Raw genomic sequence first — 24887 nt, 5'->3', positions numbered from 1 at the left:
TGTCATAGAACCAGCATCATTCAAGAATGTACTTTTCTCCTCAGATTCTGTTGGGGTAACTAAGCATCTTTATGCTGACATTCAGCACATGAAATTGCACATTTCTTTGTCAATTGTCAAGTCAGAATCTTGGTCTTTCCAAGGTGAAAACTCACTTGTCATAAGGATTTGAGACACTTGAGTACAACAAACATTTACAATGCAAATTTGACTTGGGCAATTCACTTCAGGAATTAATTTTGTTGGTTTGGTGATGTGTCTTCAGGTCTCCTTAACTAAAATGGAGGTAGATTTCTGTAATTCATAGCTTTCATTTGTGCTGGACTCTACATACAAGGCAAGTATTCACTTGAAAATTGCTTCCAGAGCCACAAAAGCAGATCCCCAGTACTTCTGTCAAAATGATTAAGAAATTGCATTTACTGAGCGTCTTGTTGTTTTGAACTATTCATGAACTAGCCTTATCTTTCCAGCTCTAAGCCTGACATATTAGGAGATACTACATTTACCCCTTGTGTTACACGGTGAACGTGTTCTGACACAATTGCAGTAGGAATGTTAGTTCCTATTTTTCATGTTTGGATTCCTGAAGAGAATTTCATTAGAGCACCGAGCAGCAGTAACTCAAACACAACTCGCCAGAACTTCTAATCTCTTTCAAACAGGAGTCAGTCTCCCCCATATGAGAAGTTGCAGAATATGAGCTCAGGACCCACACATAAACCAAACTAAATACTGTATTTGAAGCAAATCAGCTTTTGAGTCTTAGGCTACTCAGCTGCAGACCTACAAGCCCACCTGCTAAACATATTACTAGCTGAATATAAAAGCATGCAAGGTAGCCATTAGAGTGGGCTCAGTAACTGGGAAAGTCATCAGGTTTTACATAAGCCATACACTCAGACCAGAAGCTAACTGCATGTACTGTACTTTATTTCACAACTTGCAGCTGACAGGAGCTTTTATAGACAGCTCATAAACACCAAGAATATATTAAAAACACTTATAAAATGCAAACACCTTCAAGAGCATCCAGTCAAGGACTTTTGCTAAGACACGCCCTGTGTTTTCTTTGAAAAAGTCAAGCCCATTTACCTGCCCTCCAGATTTTTAGACTTAAGTTGTTCTTCTCCTTCCTGTATCTGCTCTTCTAGAACTTTTATCTTGGCTTCCCTCTGCTCAGGGGTTTCCTGCCCGAAGAGCTTGCTGGTCATCCCTTTCAGGGAGAACGTTCTCACAGTCTACAAAAAACAAAGACACTCTAGGTTTGGGATTCCTGAGCACAACCACAAGATGTTATGTGATTTTTACCAGCATTTGGGCTTATTATTCAGCTGATTTTTTTTTTTGCTTCAACTTTCATTTCGTGAATGAAGTTTGCATGAATTGATAGGTAGCTATGGGAGGTATGGTGGCTCACATTAGACCAAGCAAAGTGGGGAGCAAGTAATTTGATGTTTGAACTCTTTAAGGCTGGTCTGTGGACTGGACCACAAGTGAGTCATTCCACTGATAAGGGTAACCTTTCAGAGCAGTTTTCCTACTGAAGTAGGAAAGAAACTAAGTCTTGTGTTCTGTATGAGAAGGAAAAGCCATAAAGCAGTTCTGTATAGAACGTCAACAGAGCCAACAGCAACATTAAGAATTCTAAACACTTTAAGTTACCACTTTCAGATAATATTTTAACATTATCTTCCACATAAAAGAAATTAACACCATGTATCAGTAACATCCACCTTTCAAAAGGCAGAGGAAGCCTTTCAGGATTCCCAATGTTTTGATCTTTAGGATAGAATTGTTTGTGTTACTCTGCTCAGGTCATACCTCCTGCAACCCTTCACTCCCTTAGTATTCAATAAAAGAAGTTTGGTACAAACAGCTTATGCCACCAAGAACCAAGTTACTTTAAACCTCAGATGCCTACAGCTCATATGATACCGCTTCTCATAAGCATCAGCCAGCACATTAGTGCCATGTAAATGTCATTCTAAGTAACTTGGCTCAAATAAAAAATAAATTAAAAAAAAGAGGCATCTTGGAGAAGAAATTGGAAAAAGACTCACTCCTGTTGCCAGCTCCTCACACTGCTGTTTCTTAGATGTTAAGTCCTGTGCAGCCATTTCCAAGTCATATTGCATTAGTTCATGTTTCCTGCAAACTGCCCTGAAAAGTAAGTAATGAAAGATCTGTCACGTAATACTTTGCTTTGCTACGCTTCCCTCCATTTAAACTTTACAAATGGCATCATGCTTTTTTTTTTGGCAGGCAGCACATTCAGTTATTTATCTAGTTCAAATTCAACTGCCTTATCACAGAACGCGTAACTCTGAAAATGCCATAGTTAAGCAAGCTTGGATCAAAGCATAAAGTAAGTTCTTAGTACAGCAGCATTCTGCTCCTCTTTTTAGACTCATTCCAAGACACTCTCAGCCACACAATCGCTATCACCTACTTAAGGGCACCACTGTAAAATAGTTTTATTCAAAACACATTACAGAAAAATCACAACTATGACAAAAGGTACCTGGAGATGGTACCTGTCACAGCAGCAATGTAGCAGTCAATCATAAAATTCTTCACATTTTATTTTTTAAACAAAAAAAAGAAACTCTGCTCCTAGGTTCATATAGTGCCTTTCATCTGGAAAAGAGGAGAGTTTCCTCTGACCACCTGCAGCAAGTCCCAGTCCTGTGTGGGCTGACGATGCTACATCCGTACTCCACTGCCGGATGCACATTTGTCTCCCAGGAGAGGCTGCTAGTGCTCTGGGTTCCCACACAGCAGCCATCACACTTGCCAGCCTGATGCTCCACACTATTGCTGGACCTCTCCAAGAGGTTCAGAGCCAGCCCATGGAGAGCACAACAGCTTTAGGCGCAATCTTACAGCATAAAGTAATTTGCTTTTGTATCCACGCTTGGAAGGGAGGACTGCCCTATAAAGGCTAATCTAAAAAAAAAAAAAAAAAAAAACCACCACACCCAACCAAAAAACACACCCCCCACAAAAATTCGGTATTTAGATGCACAATACTGTACAGCAGATGAAAGTTACATAGGACACTTTGAAACCTGCTGGAATTTGTGATGGCTGTAACACCTCTGTTTGGCCTATCTCATTTGAAAGCTGAAGGTTTTGGCACATTGGGGCACTGTTATACCATAAGCCAAGGAAATAGGGTAACCAGAGGAATAAACAGCATTACCTTCCACAGTATCCTGATTTTAACATTTGTGTCACTTCATTATTGATCAGTTCAGCTGTAATTTTTATTGCCACCCACGTGGCAATCGAATAGGATTAAGAAAAATAAGAGGTGAGAACATGGAGATTCCACAACATTGAAATTTCCACTTCTTGGAGAACAGAAGAGGACACCAAGCTAAATTCAACATCAACGCAGAGAAAAGGACTACAGCCTCCCTGTGAGCTATACGCTTCTGTACATACCGTAGTGCTTCTGCATAGAAGAGATATTCTTTCAGCTGATCTGCATAATGTTCCTCTTCTTCCAGTATGTCATCAATAGAAGCTGCATATCTGGTGAAAAAATAGCCATGGTTAAACATAATGTTCCTTAATTTAACCTTTAAGGACTACACATACAGTAAAAAGGGAGGACACCAGTTTGACAGAAACACCAGTCACAAAGCAGAACAGTGAAAAGCACTTCTAAGAAGGGTTTTTCCTTTGTTTTTCATTAAACACTGAATTGGCTTATATAAACACTCCTGCAGGCCTATTTCTTTAGTTGTTACTACAGTTAATCATCTGACAAGTACAAGATCTATCATAAGTTTCCTGCTGAAGATGAAGCAATTTTTCTTACAGGAAAGAAAAACAATTTCTTTCTTTTCTTCAGCAGACTGTCAATAGGCAACATCAAGACAAAAACAACACGGTGCAGAAGAAATCCTGCAAGGCTTAAAGCATTAAGGCATAGGAATGCGAACATCAAACCTTCTGAAAAGCAAAGAGGTAGTATTTAAAAGGCTGCTTTCATTGTTCGTTATTCAGCCCAAGTATGACAGAACTCACAGTGGTGCTTTGAACACCACGACATTAAGTCTTTCAGCTCCTTGAAAGTGTGTTGCTTTGCCTGCTGCATCAATTCAGAGCAACAAGTTTAAACCTGCCTTTTAGGGAGCAACCTGAAGTACAAGGGTTTGGACCAACTCTGCAGCTTTTGCACTCAGCATGAGTTTTGTCATTTAGGCTGATGTCTCCTAAAAATGGCAAAAAAGTGCTTTTTCTAGTTTATATTGCTTATTGGACAGTATTTAATAGGTTCTCAGTAACCAAGATGACTTTGCTTGGACACATTTGCAGGGACAAGCCTAAAGCTAATAGGTAACTGCACATCTCACTTGGCACAGTGACGGAAACAGGATGCCACTTTAGTCAGCACTACAGGGAATGCGCTGCTGGAGATAACCAGAATGAATGAGATCCCATCTCAAATGCCTTCATCTATTCTGCCAACTCAGTCTGGATTCTCAAGTATGTGGCAATCCCTTGCACAGCTGCAGGCTCTCTGAAGCAAGCATATGTCTATGCTTATCTAGTGACCAGCACAATGTGACCCAAGTGTTAGTTACAGCACTTCTTGGCTTTAAAGCTTTAGTAAAAAGTCTGAGGTTTTCCCTTTTCTTCCTGTGCCTCTCCAGTAACTGGCTCTACGGAACAAGCTGCAAGAGTCTCAAGCTGAAAGAAAACTGTGACTTGGGAGAGAACAAGAAATGCCTCCATGCAAGCTTTAAAAGAAACAGCAACATCACTTGGACACCTGGGAATCTAAGGAAGGTATCTGAGGGAAACACTCCTGCTGAAAGTTAACATCATCCTCAGGCCTCCTCGGTAGGGGATATGAAATAAGGCTTTTCAAAGAGGGAACGGCTACTTGCAGAATAACCGGAAGAATGGGGAGGCTGAGGAAGAGTTGAGACATGCCCATCTGCTCAAGTACGAATTTTACAAGTATGCACGCAAGATTAGGTGATTTCATGCTCTGTGAAATCAAAAGACAGGGCACATCCAGGAAAGGCCCTACCAAGGCTATTTGGGATAAATAAGCATAACATATGAAGCAACCCAGCATCAGCAGATCAGTTTAAGTAGAAGGGATAAAAGAACAGGCAGAACAAGAATTCACAGTACGAATCAAAGTAAAGAAGTCCAAACTGTTGAAAAACAGACTCACGCTGAAAAAATCCTGCAGCCACATAGGTCATAAGTAGCTTACCCCTCTCTATTTTTAAGTTCTGAAGTGCAATAATTTTAGTATAGCGGTTAGATTTTTCAGGGCAGCAGATGGACCACACTTCGGTTTCAAGTATGTTCTAAGTTTAGAGCAGTGCTAGAGCTCATCTGTGGCAGAACAACTCCCCCCCCCCAAAAAAAACAAACAAAAAAATCCCCACCAAACAAAAACTCACCTTATCTACATAGGGTTTTCATAATGACCTTTAAGTTTGATTTGAAAAAAAAAAAAAAGAAAAAGAAAAAAAAATCGTAAGACAAGCTACAGTTCTGACTGCCTAAGGTGAAGTTTACAGACTGGTTTGTCCTAAGCAGGTAGGCAAACCAGGGAAAGTCTGAAGGAGAAACACTGCATTGAATTCTAAAGGTACCTAGTATGTTCCCACTCTTCATGGGAATCATAAACTAAACCCCTGGTTTAGTTTAGACTGCTTCCACCTGTAATGACAGTCTAGTTGATACAGAGATAAAGGGTCACTCACTAAGAGCATAAAGGATAGAAGTCAAAGGTCTGGCATTTTTTTCTTTCATCTTTTAAATGATAGAATTACAGCCATTCACTGGAGCTTTCTCAGCATACTCTGTGGTTTTCCGTCACTTTAGCAAGCCTCATCCTGTTATACAGCACACATCCAGAGGTGCTTTGGGATGTCTCCTCCACATATTAGGCAGTTTTTGATCATACTAAACAATAACAACTCAAAAGTTTAAATAAACATCTAGTGAAGACTACAGCATATGGGGTAGATAGAGAATAATTAAATTAGCCTTGAAGTTTAACGTCTATATTACGCAACCTCCTTAAGTAGCTTTCTGTTGCTATAAACTCTTGTCTAATGTTATGGGAATAGTAACTGGACTGGTAAGTTATACTTTCAAGAGATCATAGATATGATCCTTACTGGTAGGAGACCACATGGGTCACTGACTGAGTTCCTGAATCTCACAGCTGCTGCTTTGTGCTTGATTGTCACCAAGAGATTATTGTTGTACAGGAGCGCCAGAGCAGAAGAGATGGCAGGCAATGAAAGCCACCTCAGACGTCATGCAGTGATTAAAAAGTTACCCAGGAACTCACTGCCGTTACTTTGGATCTTTAACTGTGTTACAGACAGAAACATTAAACATCTCAGATGTGTGGAAAGGATTCAGCCTCCTGACTGACAAGCAAGACCCACTTCCTTCAGTTGGTTACACATTTCTAGGTGTTTGACATCTAGTGTGGCGTATCTGAACCACTGAAAACCTACTTGTGCCTCCTTAACTCCTCTATATTATACCATGTTTTCATAATCTCTTCAACTTCTGCATACTGTAGTAGCTGCTTAACATTGTATTTCACCTTTACTTCAATTATTTTCTTCCGAAAGCAGAATGCATTCTCCATTTCTTTATTCTCACCAGAGCCCTCTGCCTAAAAAATATTATAGCTTTTTTTGGGTGCAAACCACCACGTCACCCAAAACACCATAAGTGTGAATAAATTATTCAGAGGGGTTACAATTCTTAAAGATCTGGTAAAACCCAGAATTGTTCTGAAGAAGCTGAGGGCAGAGTTTGGCATGGCTCTTCAAACCCTTCCACTTGACAAGGCATAACACCAATTACAACCAGGCAGTAGTACATACATAAATCTGCACTATAAACTAAAACTGATAACTTTCACACAAATTACACTTTATCAATAAAGTTATTGTATAAAGAAATGTCAAACAGCTTCCTTCTCTTGCTGGAGTTGTTACTTATCTGTACTGTGGGATTACAGATGAGGAATCAGAGTGATGAGAAGTTATACTGTCTCACTTACTATATATGACTACCTGAAAAGCAGAAGGCATCAGCCTAGAACACCACTTCTGTGAGCACTCTGAAGTGCTAGGCTCTTATTTTGAAGGCTGTGTTTTGCATATGCTGCCAACTGACTCTGAAGATGCAAAGAGGGAGGATTCTCTACTTTATTACATCCAGTCAGTATTTGTTTCAAGAATCCATTAGAGTTTTGGTGCTGATTAATTAAATTTCTTAACTTGCTGTAATTAAGTCCAAATCTGCGTACCATCTACTGTATGGTACGAAACACTGCTATCAAAACCAAAAGGATCTCATCAGGTCTGCAGTACATTAAAGTTGTATTCCACCAGTTTCTGGCATAGTAGCTTAAAAGAAAAACTGGAACAATTCCAAACACTTCTACAATTTCAAAATAATAATAAAAAAAGAAACCCCTCTGGTTCTCCTGAGACCTTTTGAGCTACTTAATACAGTACGTGGATGCTAAAATTGTGCCTGCATCCAAGTCACAGAAACACTGTATACCTAAAAACAACGCACCCCCAACTTTCTCAGCGCACTACTTGTATGTGCTTTGGGGTTGAGGGAAAAGAAAGGAAAGAGGGAGAGTTTTACATCTGGCTTACATCAAACTATCAGATATTCAGTCATTACTTACACATCCATATGGTGGCCAGCACTCTGCAACCCATCCCCCATCTCCTTTTCTATTGCACTCCACTCACTGTAGGAAAAACAAACGAGAAACAACATCGCACATGAAGGGTAAGGGAAGTTAATAAGCTGCATCCTGTATATAGTTTCTTTCCAGGTGACACCTGAATAGAAACCGCCTCAAAGTTAGGCTTGGCCAAACTGTGTTCTTCCTCTAAGCAGCAACACTGACAATGTGGCAAGGCTATTTGTGGCACTCTGTTAAACAATTGTCCCTGACACCTAAACTCATCCTCACAAGTATAATTAGTTTGGGATTGGTTTTGAGCAGAGTCAGTCTTGTGTAAGTAGCTCAAATGCAATTAAAAAAAAAAAGATTATACTAGCACTTAAAATAAAGGGGGGGGGGGGAAGAGAGGAACTTTCTAAAACAGAATTTGGTCTGACATGCTCATCAAGAAACAAAGCTTTTGAGACTTGCAACACATCAGATAGAAGCCTCTCATTCCAAAAAACAGAAGGTGGGATTTGACATTTGCAAGCATTTTACTGCTCCTGAAACCGTTTGCTGTATGTTGTTTTCCATTTTCATAGCAAAGTGCTGTTTAGTTCTATTCATTTAAAAAAAAAAATAGTATCAATTTACAACCATCTCATTACTGCAACTACCTATTCACATTAGGGAGATCATTTATCTAAAGAAGGAAACAGAACTACAATAAAGATAGCAAGAGACTTGTTCTAGACGCCCAAGTACATACACTGCAATTTTAATTGTGTTCTCAGCTTTGTGAAACCTTATGAGATTTCTTAGTTACAAGAATTACATCCACAACTCTCTTTACAACAAAAAAAGGAGGGGGTTCCCTTATATTTCACATAATTCATGTCTAATGCATCTATTCTGTCCTTCACTTTTTCATAAGCATTCCACTCTGCTGATGTTGACATTTGTTTGTCTTTGTGTTATTACAGAACTACACCTAATTTCACTTTAAAACCCCCAATGAGAAAGACATCTGCAATCCATTAACTGAGAGAATTAAATTTAGCACTTGAACAGTATGTAGAAGCAGGAGGTTTCCCTTAACCAGAAGTTTAGATTCTTTAATTCTCCAGTGAGATGGAAAACTTGAGCGTGCAATTCACTCATATAAATCAAAAACCGATTGGCAAATTCACTTTAAAAAGGTACTAAAATTGAATAGATGAAATTGTTGATTTTTAAACCCTGAAAAGGGTCTAGAAGCTTTTCAGAGACACCCACATGAAAATAGGTAGTAAGTTATTTTCTGAAGAAACAGAACACCAATGCAACAACAAAAGCCCCAAAGGTCTGGAATACAAAACCAAAAGCTAAAGTCTTCCACTAGAAACGAAGCTCAGCAGATCCAGAGATCACTATATCCAACACAGATATCTCATTAGTACTGCAATAGGAAGTTTTTCAAGACAGGCATTGAAATGTTTCAGATATGCTTTTGAAAAGCATAACAACAAAACCAACAAATTCTCCCTCTCTCTCCACATATCTATGTATATATTTAAAATCGGGATGAACTCTTACCTGAATACTCTTCCGTAGTTGCCATGGACTTTATAGACACCATACAGCCGGTCTGCTACCCTCTAAAACATTTTAGAGTCAGGATTTGGTCATCAACATTAAGTGCAATTGCTTTGTGAAAACTCAAATACAAGCTTCAAGCTAAAGCCATAATGTTTTTACAGAGGTAAACAAGATTAGGCCTAAATCTAATCTAAGCCACTACTGAAGGAAAAATCAGCAGCATTAAATCTTTGAAGACCAAAGCCACAATCAAGGTTATATTGAAAAGTAACATTTCAAGTATTTCTTTGAGAGCATTCGTGTATAGGATATGCCTAAGGAAGCCACAAATCATCAAGTTACCTTCAGTTTTTGATACCCAGATGTAAGGCATAGCCTCCTTTACCCGACTAATGCCAAATTTATATACATACTTGCTTATTTAACATAAAAATGGCAAGACAAAAGTCCACCCTGTCATCAAGACTGCAGGGAAAGCTTCAGTAAAATTCTAACAAGTGACTTGATTTTTCCATCCAGCTCAGTGAAACAAAGGAAAGGAAGCGAGCTATCCATTGCAGAAGTTCTTGCTAAAGCTAGATAAGTCATTTCAGCTCTTTGGAGTGTCAGTACCCGCTGCAGCCAGTACTAGAATGCTGGCAACAACCTCAGAAAAAAAGGCCACACATACACTCTGAAGTGTGACTTGTAATCCAGATAACGCCCTTGTAATTGTGATGTATCAATGAACGAGACTGAAGTTCAGTAAGAGTTAACATTACTGGTCTGTCAAAGCAGTAAAAAGGAAACGTAAGCAAATTGCCCAACAGATCTCACACACACAGCCCTGCGAAAGGCACTGCCAGTAGAACACCAGTGATTAATCCTCTCAAGAACCTCAGCTCAACAGGGCAATTACCATCCTCACTGCTGCACAGTTTCCATCAAAAATAAAATCTTTGTTGGACATACTAAAAGGCAATATCATATTCCTCATTACTGGAATTTTAATTTCCTATTTCCTTTTTGCAATTTGAAAGAAATAAAAAAATCTTCTATTCTCAACTCACAGAGTGTCTTGATGCATGACATAATTGTTCTTATCATTAGAAATAACATTATTCATTACTGATTGAAAAACAAGCCTAAAAAAGAAAAAGTGTGCTGGGAAGCATACATGATTCATACTACAAGCTCTGGAAAACAAAGTATTATATGTCTGACCAGAAAACTGTGTTTTGGGGCCTTCCCCAGCCCAGACATCCAGCAAAAGCAATTTGTCTGCTGAGTAGAGAGAAGGAGACATCTCGATCCTCTTTAAAACACCTCCCTCTGATACGTGACCATCAGGGGAGAGGGCAGATGAGCAACATGAGCATGTTTGCTCCTCCAAGTTCAACCATCATATTTGGAACTCCTTCCCCCCCAAATCTGTGCAAAGTCAGCACCCCTCATTGCCGTCTCCTGCCCCACACTCCAGAGCCACAGTCTCTCAGGCAAAACTGCCCTTATCCTAGAACATATATACCACCAGTTCTCTTGACTAAACAAGAAATACTGCCTTATAAATAAATTATACTATTTGTCATGACACACATGGGAAATACTTACAGCTCTGACTCGCAGAAGGTGTGATATGACAGACTGCAGTTCATCGCTATAGTGTTTTAGCTCAGTAAATCTCCTGGGAGCAGGAAACAGATAGTACATCATTAGCCATCATGAAAGCAAGCTTTCACAGAATGCAAGATAGAGCCACGGTGCTACAGCCAGTGAGACGGAGCCTGGATTATGTTGAGGTGGAATTAGCTGAAGACTCCTAAAGAAGTGACTGCAGAGTTTAATTTCCCTAAAGCCCAACACTTGCATGACTGCCTTTTTTTTTTTTATATGCAAATGTTGAAGGTTCAGATACATTTAAGAGAAAGTTCTATGAAATAAAAGTAATTAACTGAAATTACATCATTTTGTTGTGTTTTTTAAAATGGGATTTATAAAAGCAAGCATTGGTGAATAGGAAAGCTTCAAATAAGTATAAAGCCAAACTCTGCTGAAGCATACTTCTTAATAAAAAGATGTTTGCATTTCTGACCTGACAAAAAGATACTTGAATTCAAGCTGCCATCTAGCCAGTTTTGAGTATAGCCTTTCAGGAGTTCAAGGAAACATTCACAATTATCATAATTCCTCCAAGGCTAAGCCGTACGGTAACTGTAACTAGTTATATATGAAACCCTATTGAGACCTGTACCTGCACAGGCGTCACGCACGGCTAGAAGCCATCAAACCACTCCACCTTAACAAGGTACCAGCCAGGTAACCCATTGCAAATGGCCACGTGCACACTGCTGGCCTGCCACTACTGAAGGGAAAAGGCATTTTATCAGTCACCCCAGTTAAGCCTTGGTGGTATTTTCAGGTGATAACATTTAGCTCATGCTAATGCCAAAGCTGAATCAGTTGCCACAGCTTTGCTAGTGACAGGTAACCAATTAAGCCACAGCAACAGCCACTTCTGTACCAGTAAACCCTCCCTGTTTCACACAAGTAACTCATGACCTACTTTGGTACACAAGAATGTGTTTCATCCAGATGGCAAGCCAGAAACAGCTTTACCTAAATTACTAAACAATGATCTGAAAATAAACAAACACAGAACAACACAACTAGAATTAAGGAACAGGAGACTAAGATTAGTGTTCCGGGTTGATGTTCAAGCATAAAAAAAACCCAAAAAACTTCATCCCTCCTCCCACCACACGCACACAGTCAGGCTTTGTATTTCAGAATAGTTTGTACCCAAGAGGTCTTACTGAAATGAGTCAGGTCACTTGTTTTGGGTGACCAAGTATGAAATTCCAGGGTTTTTCATTTAACACTTCTTCCCCCACCAGGAAGTCTTCCCCTAAAATATTCTCCTCCTTACATTCAGGAAGTAGGAGCTTTATTACCATTTCTAATATTTTTGATCTCCAAGGAGCATCTTTTATAAGATTATGACACACACAGGGTTAAAGTACATAAAAAGATTTAAAAGCCGGCAGAGAAACTGTATGGGAAAAATAAATATAGTCATTGATCTGCACAGTGGGGTTTAGAGAGCAATCTTTTCAGTTTACACTTTATAAAATATGCACCAGGGCTGCACATTGGACAGCTGCAGACACGTACAGTGAAGATATTTGAAATAATTGAACTAAAAACAAACGATTAAAAAGCATGCCTTCAGCTCAGGAAGACTCCCCTTTCCACTCCAGAAATTTATAATGAAAAGTTTTATTTATTCTATTTAGTGGCAAGAAAGCTTTTAGGAATGCCTTACTCCCTGAAGGCAAAAGTCAGAAACGTAAGAGGACTTTCAGTATCCTGGACTCCAGCAGCAAAATATCTTCTCCCATGCCAGTTCCTCCTCCATTAAAAAAATACAGTACCACAAAAAAAAAAAAAAACAAACCCACCAAAAAAACTACTTCAAAACCAAGCTGTCTTCTTTTTATTGTCTCAGAAAAGCATAAGCCAAAGTGACACTATTTTTGCCCAATCTTCTGTAAAGGTTGAAAATTTCAGAAATACAATTTTTCAGGAAAAAATGTTTTGAAGAGACTGGCAGTGTTGCAGATTAAAGGTTTATTTCTCATGTATTTAAGTCCTACTCATTGCTCACGTAAAAAAATTACATAATTATAAAATAATTTCGAAACTGAGTTTGATGAGGCACACAAAGGGATGTTTACCTTCCAGTGCATCGTAACAGCAGAAGTGTGAAACAAGAAATAGTTTTGGCTCTGGGTAACCAAGGCTTTTTTTAACTGGCACTTTTCACTTGGTTTTACTTGTTCTGCAACATTACCAACAGTCTAGATACTTAACAGCTCAGTTAAGTAGAACTTCAGACATAAATGAAGATCAGGTCACATTTCTGTAGGAACACCACCAGGTTTCTTCTCAAAAGTATCTTTTATGATAATGGCAAAGAGAAAATTTCATTTTCAGCAGCCAGTATTTCAATATAAGTTATTTACTTTGTGCATTGTACTTGGCAGTGCTCCTCCCTCCTAGAGCAGTCGCATCATTTCAGCTGTTTAAAGCTCCCCACGTTGCTCTAAGCTGAAGGGTGCAGCTCCCCAGCACCATGAGGCAATCTGGACTGGGAGCTGCAGCTATTCTTCACCTGAACCCTTCCTGGCCCAGGAACCCAAAAGCCTACACTCCGCACGGCAGTCAGATCTTTTGTTTCGGCAAGGCAAGCTTGCTGAACCCACCTTACCACCCAGTCACACAAGCACCAAAAGGTAGAGGGTAAGGTGTCAGATTCCAGATAAATCAAGTATAAGTGTGTGAGGCTAAGCAAGGCACTATTCCTCCTCTTAGAGGAATACTATACATGCTATACTAAAAAGCTCTCTCTGAATTAAAAAAAAAAAAATACAAGTTACACTCATCTGAATTAAACAAAAATACAAGTTATGCTTATCAGTTTTTTATTAAACAACTTGTATCCAAAAGTTCAATTTGGAAGCTATGTAGCTGGCAGAACACAACAGAAAGCATGTGCCATCTCTCTCAAGTGCTGTGAAGTCTCTATTGACTCAGATATTCAGGGACTGGTTTTGTTACAAGCCCTTCCTCATGTTCTCCTTGTATTAACTCTTTTCCTGCTTTTTATCAAGCCACTTCTCACAACAGCTTTGCTTTCCAAAACATTAAGTTACCTCGACAGATACCAGTATCTCAGCCTTAACCAGGCTTGCCCACCTATGCCTACAGGCAGACTACTGACAAAGTTTCCCTGCCATGAAAGCAGAAAAAGCTAACTCCTACTAGCCACAGACAAAGATGATGGAGGATGAAGCATTCAAACAAGGGGACAATTTCACCTGTAGCTACCAAGAGAATTGCTCTTTTGATCTCCTTCATGAATGTTATCTTTTATATTAAACTCTAGCTAAAAGCTTCTTTGCTGCCACAGAAGGCTGCAAAAGCAAACACAATAAAAAAAAAAAGGAGGAACTGCATCAGTTCACAGATAAGTCTATGAAGAGGTTTAGAAAGGTACATACCCTCTAATGTATTTAATACAACACCCATAGATGCCAGGGAAGTACAAAGGGAACAGACAAAGCAGTCAGGCACGTGGGCTCTCCCCAAATAGCATCTCTTATTGCCACTATCAGACAGCAGCTGAACCCAGAAGGGCACTTCGTATGGGGCTCTACCGCATGCCCATGGCAAACAGCAACATCTCTTGACCCTGCTGCTGCACACTAATGTTTCTAACTACTGCAGAAGTAGAAACTCTAATTTTACTCTCACATCACCTACGGTTCAATGAGCCTCCCACTACATACCCTGACAATTCTGACCAGTTTGCAGATTGCTCTAGTGCCTGTCCCAGAGCTTCCTAAACTGCAACAGAGCTGAACCAGCCTCTGGACTTCCAAAAGCATCTGTGAAAATTGGCAGCTTGAAGAGAACTATGAACTGCAACACCAGGGTGCGTGCATCCAGAATTGTACACTAGCAGATTTTTGGAAAGACCTACTATCAATCTGTATTCTGTTCACGCTTGGAAAGATTTCTTTGCAAACAAATATTAAGAGGTTCTTTTTCTGGGTCTGGGGCTTTTTTTGTTCCTTCCTTTTAATGTAGCTAAAATGAAAGGCTCATTTTGCATAAAGTGATGGCATTTTTCTGAATGTTTCCTGCTCTTAGAAACAGGATTTATCAAACCTTTTCACACTACCTCCTTACTGGGCTTCTGTTAAGATTTGAAGTGCAGAAAGATAATTTTTCTTTTCTGAATTTATTCTAAGGAGATAAAATATTCTGTCATCTGAAGTTATAGTTGTAACTGAAAAAGAGAAAGGGAGGGAAGAAGGATGTGGAATCTTACTTGTCTGGGTTTTTCACTCTGAATGTTGCATTAAGAGCTTTTAATCTGGAATCTGCCTGAAAAAAGGGGAAAAAAAGCTTTGTTAATTTAATGCAATTAAATTCCAGTGACAAAAAATCTCAGCCTTCTGGCAGCACCATTAGGAAAAAATCCTGCCTTCCTGGCATATTTAAATCTTCAAACATTGAACAAGTTGACAGTAGCTGCCCTGCATGTCAGATTTTTTATTAAAAAGTCAAAAAACTAAGCTATTTTTGTGAACTAGGATGTAAACAGTATCCACTAAAATTAAGCTGGTATAATCCAAATCCCACAAAAATAGTCCCTTCTTAAAATGTTACACAAATCATGGAGTTAAGATACACAACGCTACATTCTTTTTAGATGAAGCAATTAGGTAACTTAAGACCATATGGACAAACTATTTTATATTTTTCAAACCAAATAAAACCGGTGGTAGAGTGACCTCTATATGCTCTTTATTACTAGGAACAGTTCCCCAGTGAAATCAAAATCTTGTATATGGTGTTCTCTTATTTTATGACTGGCTTCACAGAAAATATGTAATTTGTACATGAGAAGAGAGCCATTTTTAATGCAATGTTCTTTTCTATAATAGAGCATATATAAATCTCTACAGAAGGAAGTTCAGTACCTAATTAAAAAGGTAATTGGCTACTTTACTTTTTGAGACATTGGTTTACAAACCACTGCAACAGCAGTATGGAATCTCTCTAAGGAGGGTTCTTTCCTCCCCCCCCCCCCCCCCCCACTTTAATTGAACATTAAACTATGCAATGAGTATTTACTCTTCATAAGATACCAATAGACATGAGATATCCCAGCCTCATCCAAAGAGGTCCCACATCACCACAACTTTTCATTTCTATGCAGCATTTTACATACAGCTCACTCGGGGCTCATCTATACTGGGAACAGTGTTCTCCCAAACCAAGAACAGAGCCCTTCCTTTAGGGTCCTTTCAGCAACTTCGACAAATGAAGACAGGCGCAGTTTGAGACTGTTCCACCTCCCACTGCATTGGGGCTGAGCAGAAGATATCTGTATTTGAGTATCGCTGCAGGTTCCTTTCACCTGGAACCACCTCCATAACTGGAGGACACTTAGGACAGCATCCAAGTTAAGGGAAAATCAGTTTCTTTCTTCAAACTAGGATGAGAGGTACTGGTGGAAATCTTGCTAACTTTAGCTGTCCTTTTTCCAATCACCAAACAACCAACACAAAACACAGTCCACAAACTGAAAGGTAAGTGAAGGAAACCTGCAAGACTATGACTGATGTTGGAAGAAAACAGGTTCATTGTCACCACCACGTGCAGTGCTCCTCTAAGAACATCTTGCAAGTGGAAAGACAAAGGCAGCACGGGGAAGCATGTTCAAGCCAGCACAAGGAACACAAAACACTGCAGCAACTCCAACTCCCAGCCCAGGCTTTATGTTTACTCAGAGTGCTCCACAGGCTTGTATGGCCTTGGACCTCCCACAGCTGTATCCCCACAAGTCATTACACATGCCAGTCAGACTCACCTATGTATTCTCCTCACAAATCCTCTAACAGTACGAAGACCACCTAGGTACACTGATGTTATCAGAATCCTTCCCTCTAACTGGCCATTTCACAAAATGCTGTCTTTATGTTCAAATAGCAGGCACCAAAGCCATTTGAGTCATTGGGACAGCATGCACATTCAACAGGTTTACGCTTGAAAAGGATCACTTCCTACATTACAGTTACAGGGCAAGTTTCTGCCTTTTGTTACAGACAGGTAGTGCTCTGAAGGAAGAGTTCAGTAAGTACACAAGCACTGTCAGGCAGGAACCAAGATCCTGCCAATGCTCAACTAAGTAGGGTTATTTCCTTCTTGCCGTTAACAGCATAGTAACTCCCACACTCCACTTTTGAGCATTTTCACCACACAGAGTTATGATGTTAGAAAAATGTCTGTCCAGTCTTAAACTTGATTTAAGACTAATATGCACAAGCATTCTAGAGATGAATTCCCCATCAAATGAGGTATAGCCAAGGAGTTTTCAGACCGTTAATTTCTACTATGATCCTATAATCATTTAAGTAAACTAAAGACAGAGGGTGTTTTCTGCTTCCTAAAGGAAGGGTTAAAACCCCAAGTGACAAATCCCTTAAAGAATAAAATTAAGTGCTGGGGGTGGGAGGGAAGAAAGGCATGATTTAATGATACAGTTGGCAGAGTAAACAGAGTCTCCAAAATCAACATTCAACTATAACATGCTACACTGCATTAATGCCTAATTTAAAGTTTAGTTAGCCTGGTTCAAATCCTTTGGGACAAAAGACACATCCTGCTTTAATGCATCAGCAGCAGAGACAGCAGCAGCACGTAAACCAGTGGTGTGATTCTAGTCTAAGACATGTAATGAATAGAGGTTTGTATTCCAGCGTAGTGCTAAATAACTTCCAATCTTGAGGGGTTTATACTTCAGATGCTGAATAAAGGAAAGATGTTTTTCCCCAGGATTTGCAAAAAGTTATTTTTCTTTCCTATGGGAACAGGAACTGTGAAAGGGAAACTATACATACAATCAAATCCAGAAGGATCCACAAGACTTGCTTATCTCTCATTTAATCTACAATATGGTTTCAGGTAAGCAAATATTTTCAGCATTCTGCTATGAGTTTTCTTTCATACACTCACTGTGTGCCGCCCTGAACATACCCTGCCAGCACAAACTTTCTGAATTCCTACCAGTGTAAGTTGAAATAAAGATGTGTTGACTAGGAAAGCACAACTTGAAAGCGTTACATTTTTTTGCATTATGAATATTAGCAAAAATGCAAGCTCTACCATGATGGAAGAGAACGATTGTCAAGTTTTGGAGTAATTCTTCCTAATGCACCTAGTTTTCAGTTCTGCTTTCATGAGAGTGGATCATGTTACAACGAAACAAAAGCTCAATATTTGTCCCCATATAGTAACTTTTCCAGGCACAGCCCAGCAATCTATCAGCTTCTCACAGATACTTGTCCTGTACAGACACGTGACCTTTGATCATTTATTTCTGCAAGTCTTCCACCAGTTTATCCAGCAAACTCACTGATGTCAATGGGGATAGGACTACTTCAAGACACTGATAAACAGTTAAGGGGCACCACATCCATATGTCTTAGTCCCTTTCAGCAACTTATTCTTGTAGAGAAGTCCTACAAGTCAGACTCCTTTGCTTGCCTTTTTTTTTTTTTTTTTGACACCTTGCACCTCTTACCAGGCTAAGTCTGACACCTATCTTTAAAACGATGCTCGACTAGACTGACAACATACAAAAGCACTGCTACGGGGTCAAGTTCATTAGTTTTAACGCTTATAAGGAACATAATTCTACATTATTAGCAGAATTACAAGATTAGACATCGAACATAGGCACATACTAACAACCCTGCTACAGAATTTAACAACAAGTCTTACCTATTACATGTTAGCAACACCATTGTTTTTTGTAGTTACACAAATACATAAAGCAATGCCTTTAACTCAATCTAACAGTAAACAGCCTTTCATAAGTAGCCCAAAACATGTTTGCTGGAGTATCTGTGTGTCACAGCAGTCATGAGAGACAATTACAGTAATTACCTTTAACTGAAATCCAGTTTCATTCACCATTTCTTTCCATCCACTTTCCTAAAAATACAGGAAAAGAACATTCAGTTAGAGTGACTTAAGAGTGCCACGGCATTTGCAAGTCCCTGTATCAGAAGAGCTTCTCCAGTAAGGCTAGGTTCTGCTTCAGCTACCCTCCCCATCTCTTTTCAAGAATCTGGGTTAAGAATAACACGTCATTATATTGTGCTTACATACTAACCTCCCCAAAAAAACTCTTCCCTACTCAACTACCTCATTCTGTTAACTGGGGGCAGGAGCCACACACAGCTTTGTCTGAAGTAGCAGCTCAGCTTTTTAGAAAGGAGGGTAGTTATCTATTGCCTATTAGATTATCAGCAGCCCAAGGCAGAGAGCATACAGAGAACGTACAGGTGACAACTGTTTACAGTGCCCAAGCAGTCACCTTGCTCCTGTGTAGTGGTTGTACAGGAACTGAAAGCAGTGGACAACCACTGGTTCATCTACATAACACAGTGTATTACGGTAAACATACCTGCTCAGTCCACTATTTGGGAATCTCTCATCAAAGCATAGAAAAAAAAACACCCAACATCTCCTAAAGCTGAAAACTGCAGAATGCAGTGCTTTAGCTGACAATTGGATCACAACTTCTGTGACAGCACATTGTACTGGTTTTGGACCACAACACATATGAATGGATCATGATTCAAACCACAAAGCTAAAGAAACCATGGATATCCAAAAAGTGAATTAGAAGCCAGTTTTGTCCCCGCAGCCAGCAGTGTAGCATGCTAACTATTTCAGGTTTAGTCCTAGGGAAGTTTTCCCAACCAACACACGTTAAGCCCCCAATAAGCCATTCCAAAGAGATGGAAATTCTCTCTTAGGAGTCTTAAAACTAGACTGGAAAAAAGTCATAAGGTACATTAGAAGACCAATTGTACAACTGCAGTGGGCTGTTAACAAGCTTTTACATGTACAAGCCTTTTCCACCACATGTTTATTCCTGTTGTCTATCCTTCTTCCAGACACAGGACAAGCTATGGGTCAATGGCAGGGAAAAAGAGCAAAAGGACATTATCTTAAATAATCACTAAAGAATGTATTTAGAAAGCACATCACTTTACTATACCTGTGTTAAAAAAGAATAAAAGATTTTGTCTTGGCAAAGAACAGGATGTGAAGCCACACGTAACAAGAAGTTTTCCAAACCGATTCTTCTTCTTTCCACAAAATCTGGATCCATATTATCTGCCGATAGCTTATGCCAAACAAAGTCAGCCTATTTAAACAGAAGAGCATTAATAGTAAAAAATAACAAACAATACAAAGCAAGCTGCAGCCTCAGCTTCCTTACCCTCTTTTCTGGCAAAGGTGGAACAACAATATGTGGATAGGTAACTGACAAATAATTCCTCAACAACTCAAATTCACTGTAACGTCGCCACAGGGAGTCCACTGGGGCGCACTGTCCCTCACTCTGGGACTCAACAGCTCTGAAAGATAAAATAGCAAATTTGACCATTACTAAGCTATCACCTTCTCCCTCGTACCATCAGTACAATTATAGCAAAGGCCCTAAAAATAGTTACCCAGTAATAATTACTGCATAACTTGCCCATAATCTAAACTAACCTTACTTAATTTCAGGTCTACAAACTTCATTTTAAAATATTTATAAATTTCTGCCTGATAGCACTCAAATTTTCTGCACATGCCAGGAACACAGGAAAAGTCAATGCATTTTCATCACACCACAAACAAACAGGTAGGTCACAGTCAAGTAAACAGTCACACAAGTGACTTAGTTCACATCACTACAGAATTAGATATATTTCACTTGGAACAGCGTTAGGCTCCAAGCCAGCATGATTTCATGAGCAGCTGAAGGATACAGAGTATTACAAGAAGGAATTTACTATTCAGTGGGAAAGTCTTCACTTCAGAGGATAAAAATTGTCTTGTCTGCAACAGCTAGAAAAATTAAAAATATAACTTTAAAAGTATTAAGAATTCTTAAAGGATATTTTTAGAAAAACATAGCTAATTTCAAAGAACTTCAATTTGGTTTTTGTTCAAAGTATTATCTTTTTATATTTAAGGACTAAGGTCTAACAAACCAGCTAAAGATAGGGCAAGCAGGTACAAAATTGATGCATCTGAAGAATTTGTTGAAAACTTAAAGCCAACATCACCTAGCAAGGGCTTAAAGGATTTTGTGTTACTATAAAAGGAGAAATCATGGAATACTATAGGATTGAAAAGTAACATAAAAACTTGAAAAAAAAAAATCATCCTTCATAGAAGACATTTAAAGCAACAGAAATACTTTGCAATACCATAAAACAAGCATCAAGTCAGTAACACTTCTTGGCAGTTAGCACATGCCAGAACAGAGAGAGAGACTTCAGACAAGGCACTTAACAGAAACCAGTGATGTCTATGTCTACCTTGGTGCTTACATTAAGTGACTAATTAGCACACAAAGCACTGGCATAAGCCTACATGAAACAATATTAACTGTATTATGAGATTGTCAAAGAATAGTTGAGGTTGGAAGGGACTCCACACATCTGTAGTCCAATTCCCTTGCTCAAAGCAGGTTCTCTCAGAGCTACATCCAGTTGGGTTTTGAATATCTCCAAGGACAGAGAGTCTACCACCACAATGGGCAACCCATTCTCATGTTTGACTACCCTCACAGTAAAGAGGTTTTCTTACATTTAAATCAAATTTCCTACATTTGAATTTGTGGCCACTGCCTCTTGTCCTCTCTCTGTGCATCACAGAAAGAGTCTGACTCCATCTTCCATCTTCTTTACCTCCCCAACCAGGTATTGACACACACTGCTAAGATCCCCTGAGCTGTCTCTTCCAGAGGCTGCAAAACCCCATCTCTCAGCCTCTCCCCACATGTCAGATGCTCCAAGCCCTGAACCATTTTCATGGCCCTTCACTGGGCTTGCTTCAGTATGTCCACATCCTTCTTGTGCTGGGGAGCACTCAGCACAGGAAGTTATGAACTACAAGTACTTATTCTTATGGTACTCAATAGAATAGGGTACTACATTACTTCTTCCAGCAGAATTCGGTCTATACAGTTCTTGAATTCATAAGAATTCAAGGAGTAAAGTTTTAAAAACATCTAAATAGCACACAAATTACTGCTTTTTTTTAAGCTATTCTTAAGCTACAAGGTTGGATTTCTAATGACCTTACTGAAAAACAATCCTGCCCTGCAGCAGCCCCATATATTTGATACACTTAAACAAAATACAAGAAGCCTTTGTCATCCATTTCTGAACTCTCGTTAGAGAGGAACAGCCTTGCTATATCCTCTTGTGTAAAAAAAAAAAAAAAAAAAGGCATGATTACATCTTGAGGTTGCAGTAATGTATTAAAGCATTATGCAAAAGAAATTTTTTTTAATGAGTAAAGGACATTTATTCCAGGTGACTGAATTTGTAGGGGAAAAAAAAAATCACAAGGAGGAAGAAAAAAGGATGTATTCATAAGCACTCAACACAAACTGCTGCAGATTAAAACTGTTTGAGGCTAACTTCAGAACAAAAAGGCAAGCACACTGCTGACAGCCACTAAATCTCACTGCAAACATCCCACGGAATCTTCCCTATTAGAGTATTTCAATTCAACGAAGTTGCAACTGCAACCGCAGAGTTTTGAAGAGGGTAAGCTCAGCTTAGTGCTGGGCTGATGAGTTGTGCAGCATTCCTCCCTACATGAACATTGCACAGTTTAAACATTTCGATAACACTCCAGCTAAAAGCAGGTGTCTAGTGATTGTACTACTGCTGAGTTGGAGGTAAATTTAAATAAAGAATTAAGCTACTATGCCTTGGAAGATTAGTTGTTTAGTTGACAGCTGAAGACATAAATTTGATTTTCCTAGAGGAGAAACTCCCAGCGGGGTCTGGTAAACAATCTGGCCATTCAAGACACTCACTTAAAAGTACTTCAGAATTAGAGATCCTTTTAATCTCCAGCAGCTATCAACCAGTTGCACTGACTTACACCATGGGTTTCAAGAGCACTACTTCTGCATGGGTTATTATCAACCCTTAAGCAAGACTGCCATCATCAATAAATACATCACGGGATTATGCGGACCCTGTCTGAGAACATACTGCACAAGCAAACATGAATAGGGAGACAAGAAAAACAGAGGCCAGGACTGCCCTGAGAACCCAGCCCCATCCCAGGAGGACCCATCTGTGCTGCAGACAGAGGTGCTGCTGTGCCAGCAGGAAGACCTCAGAGACTCACCTGGAGCTAGGCAGACACATTGCACAGAGTGAAGCAGATAGTGGCCACCCTGACTTTAAAGGCAGGAAGACTACAGATCCATATCTCAGATCTGGAACAAGTAGTTCTCCATAATATAATGGATGCTCTATCAGACAAGGTGGGGGAAAACCCCAAACCTGCAGATGCATTTGGTCCATTGCTATTAATGTCTCTGTCACTCCTGTGCATAACCATTTTCTGGCCATAGCAAATGCAACCCCAGGATTGGCACAGAAGTCATGTTTAACTAGCTCTTCTTTCCAGTTTTGATTTTTCTGTAACAGGAGAGTTTCCTTATTCATGTTTTTTAAAATTTAACTGAAGTTTAAGACTGACTGCATCACCTCGTAACTAGAAGCAGGCTAGGGGTGCACACACTACTGACAGTTTATGGCAGCCTAACACATTTCAGACACACAGTAGAGTTACAGAGGCTTAAGAAGTTACCACCAAAGGTAAACTGCAAGAAGAACAGTTCACTTTATTTTTTAAATATCATTCTTATTTTTCCTGTCAATATGAGCCCCTAAGGAAAAGTACTGCTAGCCGCAATTATTTTTCATCTCCACTTAACTTATTCTATGGGTTTGCACTGCCATGGGCAACTTCAAATATAAAGTTTTCCACCTCCTGAATATGAAGTAATTAGAAAAGTTCATTTGGCTGTTTCATTTCAATACAGCGTGTACTTAAGTGTTGCCTTCTGCCTCTAACCCAAGCAATTCCCAATGCAGTGCAAGTGTGATCTTATATTTATCACTTTCCAAATAACCTATAACATCAATGAAGTCAGCACAGAGAAGAATGAAAAGGAATTTATCTTTCAAGAAAGTTTCTGGTCCAGACATTCCTACTCTGTTTTGAAGAGTTTCTGTAGAAATACAACTTCACAAGATGTTAGAAAAGAACTATCCTGAATTTTGGTAGTATACATTTGTAAGTGGCCTCAATATAGCACTCTCATACCAAATGCAATTACAGTAATACAAATTAGTAGTATAAAGTCAAGTAGCTTGTCTTCCTTAGTTAATCTGCCTTAACTCATCCTGCTCTGGTTTGCCATTCCCCCACATACTCATTTTTGCCAACTCAGCTTTATCATGTAAAAGTTGATCTGTATTTTTCTTAGAACTCCCAATGCCTGCAGTCAAGAGAGTCACATTATTATATAATAAGTTTCAATAGTTTTAACACTGCAAGTGTGAGAAAAGATCTAGAGAATAGTGTTCTTCTACAAACTAAAAGGAGAAATAGAAATTAAATTTATAAAGACACTCTTCTTGATTTAAAAGTTACTTCAAAGATTCAAGTCTGTTTAAGGAACTACAAATACTCCACTTCCGTAGTACAGATTACAGGTTAGAAGAGAATACACTTACATATCACTTTTCTATCCTACAAATATTGAAGGAAGATAAATACTCCAACAGGATCATCACATCTTTTAATAGTGTAGCAGTCCATCTATCATTTGTTAGGGTTCAGGTCAACACACCATCAGTAAGCTGTCATTGTTAGATATCACAGCCTTCTGACAAGAGAACGTTCCAGTGCAAATTACGGTCTTAATGCTTCATGACTGTTTTAGAGAATTAATTACAAACTAGAAACAGCAAAGACCATGTGGAGCCTTAACTGTGAAAAAAATTTCTCAACACACCCACTATATCAGCTTTGTATTTGTCAGAATTAATAAGAACACATAGTTATGCAAAAAAAAAACCAAAAACCACAATAATCAGAGTAGTAACATCTCAGTCCACACACACACAAGTATCAAGCAGAAAATTAAATAGGAACCAAAATTTTTAAAAGGTCA

At 39.2% G+C, this 24887-nt stretch overlaps 1 protein-coding gene across 1 annotated transcript in view; it reads right to left on the bottom strand.

The window, feature by feature from the left end:
- Positions 1-24887, bottom strand: part of SNX4 (sorting nexin 4) — a 34990-nt gene that overhangs the window by 2648 nt on the left and 7455 nt on the right. Inside the window, 10 exon segments of the mRNA XM_054830300.1 lie at positions 1096-1241; positions 2064-2163; positions 3451-3540; positions 7709-7774; positions 9272-9333; positions 10865-10937; positions 15147-15202; positions 18773-18820; positions 19896-20045; positions 20121-20259. Coding sequence (XP_054686275.1) covers positions 1096-1241; positions 2064-2163; positions 3451-3540; positions 7709-7774; positions 9272-9333; positions 10865-10937; positions 15147-15202; positions 18773-18820; positions 19896-20045; positions 20121-20259 — 930 coding nt within the window.

This window comes from Grus americana, chromosome 6 (genome assembly GCF_028858705.1).
Source record: "Grus americana isolate bGruAme1 chromosome 6, bGruAme1.mat, whole genome shotgun sequence".
Taxonomy (NCBI): domain Eukaryota; kingdom Metazoa; phylum Chordata; class Aves; order Gruiformes; family Gruidae; genus Grus; species Grus americana.
The sequence above is the reverse complement of the archived record's forward strand: the minus strand, read 5'-3'. Positions and strand labels throughout refer to the sequence as shown.